The 17,518-nt window shown below is 40.5% G+C and overlaps 1 protein-coding gene across 24 annotated transcripts in view; it reads left to right on the forward strand.

The window, feature by feature from the left end:
- BBX (BBX high mobility group box domain containing) overlaps positions 1–16,936 on the forward strand; it is a 186,192-nt gene extending 169,256 nt beyond the window's left edge. For all 24 annotated transcript variants that reach the window (XM_084843292.1, XM_084843293.1, XM_084843283.1 and 21 more), the window contains one exon: positions 9,840–16,936. In XM_084843292.1, the coding sequence (XP_084699418.1) occupies positions 9,840–9,927 (88 nt within the window). In that variant the 3' untranslated portion in view covers positions 9,928–16,936. The remainder of the gene's footprint in view (positions 1–9,839) is intronic.
- The last annotated feature ends 582 nt before the right edge of the window (positions 16,937–17,518 follow it).

Here is a 17,518-nt window from a genome sequence, read left to right on the forward strand (position 1 = left end):
TATTGGGGTTGATGCAGGCTACCACTCCATTACCCTGAGGAAAAGGTGAGGCTAAGTAGGTTATGCTTGAGGATTTCTGGAAACATATTTCCATTTGTCTGTGTACCTATTGCCCTGATCTTGTGAGGTTTGCTAGAGCGAATGAGAAGCTGCATTAGGAACAGTGAGTTGTTGGCATGTTGGGACAGCTGCCAAGGGCTCAGAAGAGGCTATCCTCAACTGTGCCAACTCTGTTGACAGCAGGACTCCTCAGTGGGAGCCAGGTCACTGCTCAGCTCAATACCCACCTGCCTGCCACCATTTTCAAGCATTGAACATGCCCCAACATCAGGCATTGCATTTGGAGTTATCTAAAATGGCAGCTGGCACAAAGCAGAGCCAAATGCCAAGCTTGGCTTCCATTCAGAAGTGCCACCATAGCCACTAATACTCACCCTGCCCTCAACAGGTTTGACGTTTCCCTAGTGGGTGGCAGTGCTTTTGAATGGGAGCTGTGCTAGCACTCAGCTCCACTCCATGCCAGCAGGCCACCATTTTAGATTACCCCAAGTTCAGTGCCCGACATCAAGCATTGCATTTGGGGTAGGGTAATCTAATATGATATGCACCATGGAGCATTGGTTCAGCTCCCAACTAGAACTTGTGGTTTGAGAGGCATGCTCTCTCAAGAACAAGTCCTAGAGTTTCTTTTACATAGACTGGAGGGAGAGATTGCTGGTAGGAGGGAAAAAGCATCATAATAATCAGAGATACTGATCCCAGGGAAAGTGGGAGGCAGTGCTACTGGTAGGATTTACCACCACCCCCTCCCACACACACACACCATACACACTACTGTCATATCTACCTGTAAATATAAATAATGATATTGTATGTATGGGATGGGATTGTGGTATGTGTGTGGGAGGAGGCTGCAAGTTTGTACTGGGCCCCCAAAAGGGTGCCTGGGCTCTGCTAATACTGTTGCCAAAGCAGCTTACATGGAAGCAAGCCTGCTATTCTGGCTAGCATTCTTTTGTGGTGGATTCTCTCCATCAATTATGCTTTTCATTATAATTTGAACATGCCAGACATTTTCAGATTGCAGCAGGAACCTTCCAAATCTGTATATAATTGGGAAGCAAGAGAAATATGCAGGTACACGTAGGGGAAGGGGTCTAGGGCAAACATGCAGGGAAAGGAAATTGAGAAGGCGATTGGAGACTGTTATGGGATATTTGGGAGTGTGGCTTCTCTGAAGCATTCAGATGGGGAAGAAGGGCTGGACCAATCGCATACTGGAGTCTCTATTTCTTCTCATTAGACCAGCAAACCCTAAGGAAGGATCTTAACAATTGCTGAAGGATCTTTGCAGGGTTTTTTGAACTAGGAGTGCCATAGACTCTAGAACAATGGTGGAGGGGTCTTCTCTTTTCAGGAAGGTGGAAATGTTGTCTTCAGAGTTGCTCATGCCCTGGAACTAGCAGTCACTTGGAGCCATTTACTTGATTTACATCAAGTTTTTAGCTTTCCAAAATGTATGAAGTTGCAATCCAGGGAAACTTTACATTTCTCTTCTACCCAACCCAGACATTCATGATAAAAAGCTGATAAACCCCTTTTATCATCATACCTTAAATAAAAGATTAGCAAGTTCTTTCAGCTGCATCTAAAGACAGAGCATGAGTCATTAGAGCTAAGAACCAGAAAGGGGAAAGGGAATATTGTCACAAAATGAAGTACAGCCAAAAAGCAACTCTGTAGGTAACAAAGGTGGGAAGCCTTCATCTTTTTTTCACTACAATGGATGAAACTTGCATTCATTTCTATACATCAGAAGCCATTTCTGATCAGTAGCATAGGCTCCTCAGCCCTCTGGTTTTAGAAAAACAGCAGCAGCCTTGGAGAGTTGTGTTACTACGAAATATTTTAGGAATTGGGGGGGGGGGAGTGGAAAGGAAAACTGAAGGTGCCTGTTCCTCTAATCCTACCAGCTGCTGCATGACACACTGTATCAGAATCTACATCTGAATTCCCCTTTAGGAAAATTCTCAGTTATACTTACTGACCTCTCATAATGTATTGGCTCATCTTTGCTGCTTTGAAGAACACACAGAACTCCTGTGCCACTCATGCTTCTCCGCTCTCTCACCTATCACTATGCTCACTTTCCTAGAATCTTTCCACATTTTTAAAATACAGTTTTAAAACTGCAAATCATTTGTTAGATGATTGGTGAGAGCCAATGTGGTGTAGTGGTGACAGGGAAACCAAGGTTCAGTTATTCCACTCAGCCAATTACGCCTGTAATATAGTGCTTTTTTCTTGGTAGATTTTTTGTTTGTTTTTGCAGGGAGTGCGAGATCTTTATAATGTAAGGGTGTTCATAATATTGAAAGCATGACTCATATGTACTTTTAGACACAGTGTTCAGCTTTATACACTGCATTGTGGCCATGTAGCAGAGTCAGATGTGTCAACTCTGCTGTTGTTTATTGCAGTGCACCCTAGATGTTAAATATGTTGCATCTTCCCTTTAGAGTGTGGATATGTTGTTGTTGTTGTTTATTCGGTCAGTCGCTTCCGACTCTTCGTGACTTCATGGACCAGCCCACGCCAGAGCTTCCTGTCGGCCGTCGCCACCCCCAGCTCCCCCAAGGTCGAGTCCGTCACCTCCAGAATATCATCCATCCATCTTGCCCTTGGTCAGCCCCTCTTCCTTTTGCCTTCCACTTTCCCTAGCATCAGCATCTTCTCCAGGGTATCCTGTCTTCTCATTATGTGGCCAAAGTACTTCAGTTTTGCCTTGAATATCATTCCCTCAAGTGAGCCGTCTGGCTTTATTTCCTGGAGTATGGACTGGTTTGATCTTCTTGCAGTCCAAGACAGTCTCAGAATTTTCCTCCAGCACCACAGTTCAAAAGCATCTGTCTTTCTTCGCTCAGCCTTCCTTATGGTCCAGCTCTCGCAGCCATAGGTTACTACGGGGAATACCATTGCTTTAACTATGCGGACCTTTGTTGTCAGTGTGATGTCTCTGCTCTTCGCTATTGTATCAAGATTTGTCATTGCTGTCCTCCCAAGAAGTAAACGTCTTCTGATTTCCTGGCTGCAGTCAGCGTCTGCAGTAATCTTTGCGCCTAGAAAGACAAAGTCTGTCACTGCCTCCACGTTTTCTCCCTCTATTTGCCAGTTATCAACTGGTTGCCATCATCTTGGTTTTTTTGAGGTTGAACTGCAACCCAGCTTTTGCACTTTCTTCTTTCACCTTCATCATGAGGTTCCGCAGCTCCTCCTCGCTTTCAGCCATCAAAGTGGTATCATCTGCATATCTGAGATTGTTAATGTTTCTTCCAGCTATTTTAACTCCAGCCTTGGCTTCATCAAGCCCAGCACATCGCATGATGTGTCTGCGTACAGGTTGAATAGGTAGGGTGAGAGTATACAACCCTGCCGTACTCCTTTCCCAATCTTAAACCAGTCCGTTGTTCCGTGGTCTGTTCTTACCATTTCTACTTGGTCGTTATACAGATTCCTCGGAGGCAGACAAGATGACTTGGTATCCCCATACCACCAAGAACTTGCCACAATTTGTGATGATCCACACAGTCAAAGGCTTTAGAATAGTCAATAAAACAGAAATAGATGTTTTTCTGAAACTCCCTGGCTTTCTCCATTATCCAGCGGATATTAGCAATTTGGTCTCTAGTTCCTCTGCCTTTTCTAAACCCAGCTTGTACATCTGGCAATTCTCGTTCCATGAATTGCTGGAGTCTACCTTGCATGATCTTGAGCATTACCTTACTGGCATGTGAAATAAGTGCCACTGTTTGATAGTTTGAACATTCTTTGGTGCTTCCCTTTTTTGTTATGGGGATATAAGTTGATTTTTTCCAATCTGGTGGCCATTCTTGTGTTTTCCAAATTTGCTGGCATATGGCAGGCATCACCTTGACAGCATCATCTTGCAAGATTTTAAACAGTTCAGCTGAGATACCGTCATCTCCTGCTGCCTTGTTATTAGCGATGCTTCTTAAGGCCCATTCAACCTCACTCTTCAGGATGTCTGGCTCTAGCTCACTGACCACACCGTCAAATCTATCCCCAGTATTATTATCCTTCCTATACAGATCTTCCGTATATTCCTGCCACCTTTTCTTGATCTCTTCTGCTTCTGTTAGGTCCTTGCCATCTTTGTTTTTGATCATACCCATTTTTGCCTGGAATTTACCTCCGATGTTTCTAATTTCCTGGAAGAGGTCTCTTGTCCTTCCTATTCTATTATCTTCTTCCGCTTCCGTGCATTGCTTGTTTAAAAATAATTCCTGATCTCTTCTGGCTAACCTCTGGAATTTTGCATTTAATTGGGCATATCTCCCCCGATCACTGTTGCCTTTTGCTTTCCTTTCTTGGGCTGGTTCCAGTGTCTCAGCAGACAGCCATCTTGCCTTCTTGGTTTTCTTTTTCTTTGGGATTTTTTTGTTGCCGCCTCCTGAACAATGTTGCAAACTTCTGTCCATAGTTCTTCTGGGACCCTATCTACTAAATCTAGTCCCTTAAATCTATTCTTCACCTCCACTGCATATTCATGAGGAATATTAGTGAGCTCATATCTAACTGATCTGTGGGTCTTCCGTATTCTCTTTAGTCTGATTCTAAATTGTGCAATAAGAAGTTCGTGGTCTGAACTACAATCAGCTCCAGGTCTTGTTTTTACCGACTGCATAGATGTCCGCCACTTTGGCTACAAAGGATGTAGTCAATCTGATTTCAGTGTCGACCGTCTGGTGAAGTCCATGTATAAAGTCGTCTCTTAGGTTGTTGGAAGAGAGTGTTTGTTATGCACAGTGAGTTGTCTTGGCAAAATTCTATCAGCCTATGTCCTGCTTCATTTTGTTCTCCCAGACCATGCTTGCCTGTAATTCCAGGTGTCATTTGACTACCCACCTTAGCATTCCAGTCTCCTGTAATGAAAATAACATCTTTGTTTGGCGTACTATCCAGTAGGTGCTGCAGATCCTCATAGAACTGATCTACTTCTTCAGCAACTGTGGTTGGGGTGTATATTTGGATCACTGTGATGTTAAATGGCTTACCCTGAATTCGAATTGAGATCATTCTGTCATTGTATCCAAGCACTGCTTTAGCCACTTTATTATTAATTATGAAGGCTACTCCATTTCTTCTGTGATCCTCTTGTCCACAGTAGTAGATCTGGTGACAATTTGATGTGAAGTGGCCCATTCCAGTCCATTTCAGTTCACTGACACCCAAAATGTCTATATTTAATCTTGCCATCTCCCCAATAACCGCATCCAATTTGCCCTGGCTCATAGATCTTACATTCCAGGTTCCGATGGTGTGTTGATCTTTAGAACATCGGATTCGTTCACCACCAGCACCATCGGCTCCTAGCCATCCCTTCGGCTTTGAGCTTTCGTCATCACATCTGGGGCTAGTTGAACTTCTCCTCTGTTCCTCCCCAGTAGCATTTTGACCATCTTCCGACCTGGGAGCCCCATCTTCTCATGGTATACCGACATATCTCTGGTTGTACTGATCCATTTAGTTTTCATGGCAAGAATACTGGGGTGGGTTGCCATTTCCTTCCCCAGGGATCGTATTTAGTCTGACCTCTCTGCCATGACCTTCACATCTTGGGTGTCCCTTCACCTTTGGGTGTCTTCCCTTTAGAGTGTGGATATACAGATCAGATAATTTGTAGTTTAATTATATTAAAGGGACAGTTAAAGTGGCATGTGATCAGCACTTAATTTCTAAATGAGAGGTGCTGAAGCTGCAGTCTACTTTGAAACCACACTCTTCTCTGGCCTGGAAGCCTGTCTCCCTAATATGTGGCAGTGCTTGCTAAGTGGATTCATGAAGGGGAATCCCATCATTGTTACTGATTACTATATGTCTTCCAGGTTTGAGCCCTGTCATGAAAAGATGTTCTGGGGTGGAGCCCTGGTGATTCCTAGCACAAATTAGGCCTCAGCGGTCTGACCCCTGGATATCTAAGGGAATGTTGCCTCTCACACGTGTACCATATGCACCTTGACACACGTACCTTGATATCATCAGGCGAGGTTCTGTTGCAATTTTGTAAATTGTAAAATAAATAATTGTAAATAAATTTCCCCCAGCATCAGTAGTATGGTGGGTGACCCAGTAGATCTAGGGTCTTCTCCATAGTGGCACTGTTCCTATGAAGCTCCCATCATATGGAGTTGCATCTGGGCACCTCATAGCAGGTTTTTAGAACATGCATAGCTTAGACCAGGTAGCGTAGTTTTAATTAGTTTAGCTGGAACTTTTACCTTTACCCATTGATTTTATACAATCATAGAATTGAGTCCAGCCCCCTGCTCAGTGCAGGAATCCTGTTTAAAGCATCCCTGACAGATGGCTGTACAGTCTTGGTTTGAATACCTCCAGCGATGGAGAGCCCATCACCTCCCTATGCAGCTGGTTCCATTGTGTGACTACTCTGACTGTTAGGAAGTTTTTCCTGATGTTCAGCTTAAATCTGCCTTCCAGTAACTTAAGCCAGTTATTTTGTGTCCTACTGTCTTGGGTGATATACAACAGGTCGTGGCTCTCTTCTGTGTAGCAACTGTGTAGCAAAGTGCTATCATATCTCCCCTCGGTCTTCTCAAGGCTAAACAAAACAATTCCTTCAATCTTTCCTTGTAGGACTTAGTTTGTAGTTCCCTGATCATCTTTGTTGCCCTTCTCTGAACTCATTCTAATTTATCTGAATCCTTCTTAAAGTATGGTGTCCAGAACTAGACAGTATTCAAAGTGAGATCTGACCAGTGCAGAGTAGAGTGGAACTATTAGTTACCATGAGTTTAAAATCATTCTTCTGTTGATGCATTTGCCATTTCCGCAGCCACATCACTCTGCAGACTCATAATCAGCTTGTGATCGACTACAATTCCAATATTCTTTTCACACGTACTGTTGTCAAGCCAGGTATTCCCCATCTTATACCTGTGCATTTGGTTTCGTTTTCCAAAATAAAGAATTTTGCACTTGTCTCTGTTAAGTTTCATTATGTTATTTTCTGCCCATTTTTCTAACCTATCAAGATCATTTTTAATGTTGTTTCTGTTTTCTAAGGTATTAGCTGTCCCACCCAATTTTGTCATCTGCAAATTTGATAAGAATTCCCCCCACCTGTTCCTCCCAAGCCATCAATAAAAACATTGAAGACTACATGGCCCAGAACCAAGCCCCGCAACACCACACTCAATACCTCCCTCCAATTTGATGAGGAACCATTGACGAGCACACTTTGAATACAGTTCTCTAGCCAGCTGTGGATCCACCTAGTGGTAGTGCCATCCAGCCAACACTTAACTAGCTTGTTAATCAGAATATCATGGGGCATTTTGTCAAACGCTTTTCTGAAGTCAAGATACGTTATGTGCACAGCTTTTCCATGATCTACTAAGGAAGTTGCCTGATCAAAAAATGAAACAAGATTAGACTGGCAGGACTTGATTTTGACAAATCTATTCTGGCTTCCAGCGATCAATGCATTAGTGTCAAGGTGCTTACAGATCGAGCACTTTATAATCTCCTCTAGAATCTTGCCAGGTACTGATGTCAGACTCAGTGATAATGTAATTCCCTGGATCTTCCTTTTTGCCCTTTTTGAAGATGAGGACCTCATTCACCTTCCTCTAGTCCTCTGATATTTCACCCATTCTCCAGTATTTCTCAAAGATAATAGAGATTGCAAGAGTCCATCTGCTACCTCCTTCAACACCCTGGATGCAGTTCATCTGGACCTGGGGACTTGAACTCATTTAAGGTGTTTAGATAGTTCCTGACCATCTCTCTGTTAGCCTCAACCTTCATCCTGTTTGCCACATATGCCAGATGGGACACAGATCCTCTTTTGGCAGAAGACTGACCCAAACAGGTTCCACTTTTTCTTTGTCACCCGTCAGCATTTTTCCGTCTTTGCTGGTCAACTGAAATAGCATTACTTTTGTCCTCCTTTTACTTTGAACATACCTGAAGAAGCCCCTTTTGTTCTTCGCATCCCACACCAAGCTCAGCTCATTATGAGTTTAGCCTTCATGATACCAGCTCTGCAATTCCAGGTTATCTGCCTGTACCCCTCCCTAGAGGCCTGTGCTCCTTCTGCCTCCTAAATCTGCCATTTTTTTTTTATTTTTCAGAACTTCACTAAGCTTTTTGTGTAGCCACATTGGTTTCTTCTGTTGTCTTCCATTTTTCCCCTCATTGGGATTGTTTCTGATTGGCCTTTAGTATCTCCTCTTTTAAAGAACTTCGATCCCTCTTGAACTCCTCTTTCTCTTAGGTTTTCTTGCCATGGAATCCTACTTATCATTGCTCTGAGTTTATTATAATCAGATTTTCAGAAGTCCAAGGTACGCATTTGGCTACACTCAGCTTTAGTTTTCCTTAAAATCAAGCTAGAGAATTACCTAGTCATATCCCCCAAAGTTCCTGCTATTTTCACGTCATCAATTAACTCTCCATTATCAGTCAGAATCAAGTCAAGGATGGCCGATCTCCTTGTTCCTTCCTTTAGCTTCTGAAAAAGAAAGTTGTCAGCAAGGCAAGTTCAGAATTTCCTGGACAGACCATGGTTGGCAGAGTTTGTCTCTGAACAGGGTAATTAAAGTTCCCATTACTACTACTACATGCTTCCTTGAAATGGCTGCATTTTGCTTTTGTAAAGCATGACCCACTTTTTCTCCTTGGTGGAGTGGTCGGTTGTAGACTCCAGCCACACTACTGTTTTTATTCTTTCCTCCATTTATTTTAGGCCAGATGCTTTCAACAGGGCCACATGTTCATTCTCTTGAATTTCTGTGCAGGTGTGTACATTTCTAACATATAGTGTGACTCCTCCCACCTTTCTATGGCATCTGTTCTTTTTTAACAATTTATATCTTTCAATTGCTGTGTTCCACTTGTGGGAGTGATCCCACCAAGTCTTAATGATACCTGTTTAGTCACATTTACCTCCTTGAATCAAGAGTTCAAGCTTGTCGTTGTTTATTTCCCATATTCTGACTATAAGTATAAAGACATCAAAACCCAAGAAGTTTATGTTGCAATGACATCCCACCCCCCTGCATTTTTATTAAGCGGTTTAACAGGCCTCACTACAGCTGCTCTCCCAGTTCCTGCTGCAGTGCATGAACCCTTATGTGTAGTCCTTACCTCTGGGGTTTTGACTCCATCCCCCACAGGAGTAAGTTTAGAGCTCTCCTGATCAAACTTGCTATTCTTCAGGGAAACACATTCTTCCCAGTCTTTGTGAGGTGCAGTCCATCTCCTGCCAGTCGTGCTTCATCCAAACAGTGTAAACCATTGTCCCAGAAATCAAATCTGTCCCAGCAACACCATCTTTGTAGCCAGTTGTTCACCTGCAGAATTCTTTTTTCCCTTTCTCATCCTCTTCCATGGACTGGAAGGATGGATGAGAACTCCACTTGAGCCCCGAAGTTCTTGAGCTTCCTTCCTAGAGCTTGTCACTGTTACCCGTGTAGTTTGCTCCTCCTTTCATTCATCCTGCTCCTCTTTCCGAATGACCCCCTTGCAGCACCTTTTTGTGTTCTGTCCACAAACTCTTCATCCTCTCTTATACATTAGCGGGTGGCAACTCTAATTGTAATAGTATTTTAATTATAATTTATTGTATTTTAATTGTGTGGGCTGTTTTGGGATGGAGAAGTGATACATTTTTTGCTGCTCTTGTTATTATCATCATCATCATCCCTGTGTTATGATTAAGCCTCTGCATAGATTCAGAATAATAACTGTTCTCAAATGAATTCTGAGCTAACATTCTGTTCGTTCTTCCCTTGCAGGAATCAGAGGACAGCACCTCTCCCATGTGATGGACAGCCAAAAGAAATGTCTCAGGCTCCAGTGCTTATTTCCTGCGCTGACCAGTGAAGCTCTACCCTATTGTAAAACGTTGTGCTTTACCTAATATCCTAGCCTTGTCTTTACCAATGGATGCTAGTCAGTCCATATGATGGAGGAACCCATAGACTGAAAATGAGTGGTTCGTGTTCAGTGTGGCACAGATTTCACTTATAGCTTGGGCCAGGTCCCCTCCAGTTTGGGGCCCAGAATCTACTATAAGGGTGTTGTTATTTCTCTGTTAAGGAACAGAAATGAAAAGGTCCTGGAGCTTTGCTTTCTATTGAAGGTTTTTAAAGTGGTAAAATGCATAGTTACGTGGAGGAGGCAGACTTTACTGTAGCTCACACAGCATCTGCTGTATCAACCAGAGTATGGAAAGTAGTTTCATATAATAACTAGCTACTCTAAACAAAAATACAGAAGAGGAGTTGGGGAAAAAGAAACTGACGCACTGCACTAGTTACTAGATATTCTTAGTCCTTTTTGTACATGAAGATTTAAGTTCTAAGATGGTTTATATAATAGGTTATGCCTACATTTATATTTTAGAGTGAATTTAAGAACTTGTTTGGAGAATCCAAGAAAGCATGGGCAGGTGTACTGTTGTTAGCGGTGTATGTGCGGCCTTTCGGCCCAGACATTCTGCACTTTTTTTGTATTTGCCACCAGGGTGGTAGAGTTTATTGGCAAAAAATGTTGACAGGCTTTATTTTGCTTGGGTTGTTTTTTATTTTTTGTTTTAATTAAGGGTAGAATAATGAGGATGATTTGCATTTGAAGCAAAGGTCTGGCATATTGATAAGAACAATACTGCGGATGACTGATTTGTCTTTCAAGCCTTGGAAGGTTCATTTATTTTTGGATAGAGGTCTAAAATGACTATGTGGAAACTAAAGCAGTGAAATGGGGAAATACTATTAATATGTTGTTCAGAAGTGACCTTAGTATTACTTCACTTTTTCGAAAAAGAAAAAAAAAACACTTTTCAATTGACATGCACACTGATGTACATATTTTACATTTTACAGACACTGGAATTGTCATAAATACTATGCACAGTCTAAATTGGCTTCATCGGTTGTATGAAGTACAAATGCTAGGCTGGGGTGGGAAAGTGCTGAGTGTTGCATAAGTAAGTGATGGCTGAGAAATAATACTACAGAATTTAGGCTGTCAAACAGACCATTTTCCAGTTCATGTTCTTTGTCTTTATGTTGTATCTTACTCCCATGCACGCATCTCATGCCAGAGGAGAGTCCCGCTTTTTAACTTTTTCCTTCTATTTCTTTAACCACTTCACTTATGCCAGTTGCCTATCATCCAACACAGCACGCACGGAGCAATTGTGGGTAGCATATGCACAGAGCCCTTTCCAAAATGTTAAGATCCCACTGATCAGCTGCTTGATCTTAAGCAGCTGATTGGGAAGATTTTAGCTTTGGGAGGAAATGCTCCAGGCGCACGGCCCCAGCTGTTTGATCAGGGAGGGGAGCTGTGCACACAGCACTTGTTTGTACACACAGTTCCCCATCCAGCTAGGGATACACAACCACAAGCCTGCTTCCACGCCCATATAAGCCCCTGGCTGGATCGGGGCAATGTTGTTTCTTGCAGCAAAAGATTAATCCTTACTAGAATTTGACAAGATACACATTCAACAGGGTACTTCTTCCACAGCACAAGTTGTTTCCCTATATATTTTGCATCATAGCACAAAGACTTAACCAAATGCTATTGACCAGACCCCAGCAATAATTTTCTATGAGTCGTTGTCTCTGGTGGAATTTTGTGATAGTGTTCAGTTCAGTGAGACCCCTTTTTTATTGACTAGGTCTCTATATATGATGAGAGTTTACACAATTTTATCAGGCATTCTTAATTTATACTTGACAGAATTGATAAATGGATGTGGGTTTGGGGGATTTTTTTGTAATTGGATTTAATAGCCATATGAAAAGTGACTCTTAAAACTTGCTTGGCTTAGCCTTTAATTGTTATAATCAACACATGTCTTTCAGTGTCTGTGTCAGAAACAACCTCAACCAGATCACACACATTGTAATAATGGATAATAAATAAAAGGAAAGTGTCACTTCATCCCATGTAAAAATCAGAGACTCCCTCAAAGATACAAATGTTGAAGAAGTGGAAGAAGGAAAAACACAACTTCAACAGGAATTAGAAAGTTAAAATGCTTTTTAGAATATTCAGGTAGAAGAATCTTCCACATGCCACTGGAGCATGTGATGCTATTCTAATAGTTCAATTTTGTTAACATTTTCTAAATTATTTTAACAAAATGCTGCCAACATGGCATACTGTTGGGGATCTACTGTGGTGGCTTTGGGAGTGTAAGGCTATGTACTAGCTATGGTTCAAACATTGTAAGTAGCTGAAATCCAAATATCTTATGGTGCAGCCTCTTCATCTTGTCAGTGGTACTAACATACAAACTCTATGGAACCCATTAGAATAGATGCATTTTTGCTGGAGTACCACCATTCTTCTGCCCTTTTAAATTTCAATATTGTTCCTAAAATACTTCTTTATATGAATGGTACCTTTATAAAAATGCATACAATTAGCCTTTTTCTATGTGAATTAATACCTTGATTATCTTTCTTTCCTAAACCTCGTTGACTATCCCTTAGACAAGGGAATGGATTTGGGTCAATTTACTGAATACGAGTGTTTTCTGATGCTTATAAACCTTTCTGTAGATATGCTTAATTTTTAAGCGATTAGGCACTGAGAGTAGCAGAAATCCTGCAAAACTTCCTAGTTCAGTAGGAGCATTAATCCATTTGAAGTTCTCCTGCACAGGCCTCATTGAAATGCGCAAGACTGTGATTTTTGCACAGCTCACATTCATTTCAGTGGGGTTTCTGCAGGAGAGTCTCCAGGTGAATTGTGCTCCATGGCTTTTTTTTTCTTTTCCTTGGTTCTTTGAATGATGTCTTGATTTCAGTAGAGAGATTTGCTGAATTTGTTAGAATGGGTATCCCTAATTTCAGGTAGAAAGAAAATTTGTTAGCACAAAAAAAAATCAAACCAACAATGTACTGTTTAACTGTTTATTTGTTTTTGTTTTTAAATTTCCATTATGTGTTTTTTAAAAATGAATTTCTGTGGTATGTATTTTCGTATACCAGCAATGTCACCCATCAACTTATGTCCATGAATTCATTTAGAGACAGAAATGTTGCACCTTAATTATTCAAACAAACCAAAATATTATGTTCTTTGCTTTGGTGTTTATTCCAATACTGTTGTATTATAGTTTACCAAACCCATTCTAACTTAGCAAAAGCTATCAGTATTTATGCATTTAACAATATTCTCTAGATGTGAACCTGTGTATGTCTCTCTTTGTTTCTTTTTTCTTTTCTTTTTTTACACAAATTTAAATAAGATAAACAAATTACTCTTACCTTCCTCTATGGTTTCTTAATGAAAGTGAGGATTTATTTCTCAAGTGTAAAATCTAGCACTGTCCCATTTTCTTTTTGTTTATTTATTTAGTGATCTTTGGTATTTCATATAGTTTTGAGGTATACACATATTAGCTGATACTGCAAGCATAGAATCAGCTGGGAGAAAGATACTGTAATGTCATTTTCCTGTAATTGTGTTAGTACTGTATTAGAGGGAAGGGTGGGAGAGGATTTCTACAAAGTATTTAACATGTACATTTGATTTTGATTCTCCTGTTAGGATGTTTTCCAGATACAAGACCAAAACTGATGTAAAATCTTGTGGAACTTATATCATGCTGTTATGCTTATGACAGTATTTTTCCCTGGATTGTACTATAATTCCCGAAATAGGATATATTTATTTAAGAAGATATAGTGTGCTTTTTTTTACTAATACAATATCCCAAAGTTATGAGCAAAGGAGTTCTTACTCTGTCTCACTGTCCAGCTTTCAATTCAGTCCATGACTTTGAGAACTGACTTAAAAGTGTTGTGGATGTGGGAGAGGCGGCAGGAGATACTAATCTCCAAGCTCTACCTTTTTACTTGGCAGTGAATTTCGCTACTTTTCCTAAATAGCATCAGTAGCAATAATGTAGCTGCTAGTCACTTCATAGTTGCTGGCTCCATATATTCACTTGAAACCCACAAGAGTTGTTCATTGTGCCACAACAAGGAGAATATAACATGGGATGAGTGATACCTACCTTTCTAAAAATGTCATATCCCTAAGGGTCGATTCAGCCAATCGTTTTTAAAAAAAATAGCCACATATGCATTATAACCTTGCCTCTACACAAAGATCTATGAGAGGAATAGTTCTCACAATGCTGCCTATCACCCACAGCAGAAAGAGTAAAGGGAGAACATGCATTGAACTCCTACATATGGAGAGACAGGAGATTCCACAAATGCAGCAAAGGTCATATACTTCCTGCTGCATTTGCAGGTCTCTGGATGTCAGCCAAAACTGCACATATAACCCGGATTGCTGGGAGCTGGGGGAAACCACATGCTTGTGTATCATGATCATTCCTCATATGAAACCCCCATTGCAGACTGGGGGCACCGCATGATGAGACTAGATTACCACATAGTTGTCTGAAACAATCAAGCATGCAGTGGTTTTTCTACTTGACTACATTTTGAACAGGCTGTAAAAAAAAAAAAAAAGTTTTCTGAACCAAGCGGCCTCACCTTCCATTGAACATTAGGCCCTTTCAGACAACAAAGTATCACTGGCATCTCAGTGACATTTTTTTCAGTCACCCATAGGAGACTGGGAGGGGCAGGGGGATCCTGGTTGAATCTATCCTTAGAATGAAGCAAGAGTGCTCCATATTTAGCAAATCTAAGAAAAGTTTGTATGCTGAAGGAAACGGCTAGGGAATTAAGTTGCTCAAAGAGAAGAAGAGGGCATTATTGCCACATGATTTCAGTATGGCGAGAGGAAATATAAATTATATATATAAATTATATATATAATTTTCTGAAGGAAAAAATGTGGTAAGGACTATAATTGTTGGGTTTGCCTTGTACTATTATGTATTTATGCCTCTTAGCTGCACTCTGTTCTACAACTAATTCTAATAACGCTACCTCTATTAAAGGCTACTGCAGTTGACCTCCATTTGTTTTCAAAATTCCTCATGCAGTCTTTCCAAGCCAGTGGGTATCTATTTTGGATCACACTGTTTTATTTTCTAAGAACAGCAGTTTTGTAGAAGGAACAGTGTAAATCTCAAAACTGCTATCCATATATTCATACCATTGCTACCTGATGAGCATAGCATTTACATGATTTTTGTGAGGCATTATCATTTTTGTTCCATAAGTTAGTTGCTGCTTTTAAAATGCTGCAATCTGGTGAACACACACACACACCCTGCCCAGGCAGTTCTCTTCCAGTGAGAAGAAAAATGCTCTGCATATGCAGAAAGATATTTAACCCTGCACTGGGTGTTTATCTTATCAAAGATACTGGGGCAGTCCCTGCACATGCAGAATGCCACACACAACTGAACTATCTTCTGTGTTGTTTTGGACTGTGTCCAGAGCATATGAGACTATTACCACAGGAAATCATTGTTACTTGCTCCCTTTACTACTGTGAGCTATACTTGCAACATAAATAGTACAAAAAAGATGCTGTATTCTAGATGCTCTTTGTTTTTTGTTTTGGTGGGGGGTTGCTAAATTGTAGAGCTCTTAAATAATCTGACATACTTTTGCATTTTTTTCTTTGTACAAAAGCAGCATCTGCAAATACCAACACATAAGACATTTCATTAAGAAGGCAGCTGCAAACTAAGGGAACGAGAGTGGTTCATGCTTCTCAGTTGTGCCCAAATCTTAAATATGCTCTAACATCATTGATCATGGCGCATCCACAACATATCTTTTTTTCCCCAGACACTTGCTCCTAAATCTTTCAGGCAACAGTCCAGATAGTAATGTTTCAATTCTGTAATGTAAGTGATGAATTGTAATGTGGTATACAAATGCACTGACTGTGCTCCCCTAAATAAGAATAATTAAGAGCCGCCATACACAGGGATTGTCAAACATGGGCTAATAGTCTTCGCCCTCATCCTGTTGTTCCAAATAATTTCTTTCCAATGAGTATTTTAATTGTGTTTTAATATCAAGTAACCATCCACTTAGGTGGGGGGGGGGGATAGGTTTTACCTTGGAGTAGATAATATCAATTATTTGGAGTACCATGTTTTCTAAATGCAGATTATGAGTTAGCTCCAATGCTATCAGCCAGCAGTTCCATCAGCAGAACTGCGGGGAGGGGGGGTGGTTGAAAGGGAAAATGACCTCTCATATTACTAGCCTTCCACTAGTGAGATGTTGAATTTAACCCTTTATCTGCCTGTTTAAACCCACATACACAGAGCAATGTTTTTTCTTTTCATCATTTTTTAATGTTTTAATAATTTGTATCACGCTTTTCTCCATTAAAGATGGACTCAAATCGTCTAACAAACATAAGCCTTTTTTTGTTGTCATTGTCAAGTCAGCATGAGAGGCGTTAAAGAAAAAGAACAATTCATTGTAGCATTTTATTTCACTCTTACACTCTTGAGATTTTTTTAAAAAATGTAAATCTGTACTTTATTTAGATAGGGCATAATCTATCTGGGACTTTGCTTGCACAAGCCCCTCTTGAAATGGGCACAATTGTGTTCTTGTACAACATGCTCATTCGGTTTAGCAGGCTGACAGTATTTGAACCCAAGTCTTTTGTCTTACCTACTTGCAGGTAATTCCACTAGATTCTGATCCAGAACTTGGTTTAATTTTTCTTAAAGCTTTGATGTAAAACATGCTTTGTAAAACTTCTTTCTTCTAGTAGTTCAACAGAGTTATTGCATTCTTAGTTTTGTGTAGTGCAGTTAATAACTACAAATAAGACCCTTACACACTTTATATCTAGCTTGATCCGCAGATATATTAGAAGTACACATGTTAAGTCATGTGTATACCATGCTGTAGAACATTGTGATACTGATTCTGGAGAAAATGTTTAATAAAATATATAATTTCCTTTAAAACTTTCAGATAAGTTCACATTTATGTTCACATTTTCAGCTATCCATTGTTTACCGAGAAATATTTTCATTTCATAACAGAATGATTTCAAATAGCTTTGGCTATTGGGCGGTATAGAAATAAAATAAATAATATATAAATAAAAAACTATAACTAAAAGGAACATATGTTTTATTCTGTTTTAGGAGATTTGGGGCCACAATACAGGGGCAGCTAGTACACTCCCATTAAAATCAATTAAACTTAATTGCAATGGGATTTGGGGGCAGCTAACTTTCTGGATTCTACTCACTGACTGTAATCCTACACAGTACACACTTAGCTGCTAAATCATGTCAGAATCTTGTAACTATGCAAAATCACTGACTTAGGCCCTGACTCAGCTAAAGTAAGCCATGATTAAGGTCTAGCACATGGGAGCCACTTCGCTGTGGTGTGACTCCACACTGCTAGAGAGTAGGTGTAAATATTTGAACCATATGATCAGAGCCCATTGTGTCAGTCCTTACCACCTGACCAGCACTCAGACGGAAACATGGGTGCCAATCATGTAGGAAAGTCTCATGCAATTGGTTGTCTCATGG

The sequence above is a fragment of the Heloderma suspectum genome, chromosome 3 (assembly GCF_057233095.1).
Source record: "Heloderma suspectum isolate Gila_16-S chromosome 3, 16-S_ref, whole genome shotgun sequence".
NCBI lineage: Eukaryota > Metazoa > Chordata > Lepidosauria > Squamata > Helodermatidae > Heloderma > Heloderma suspectum.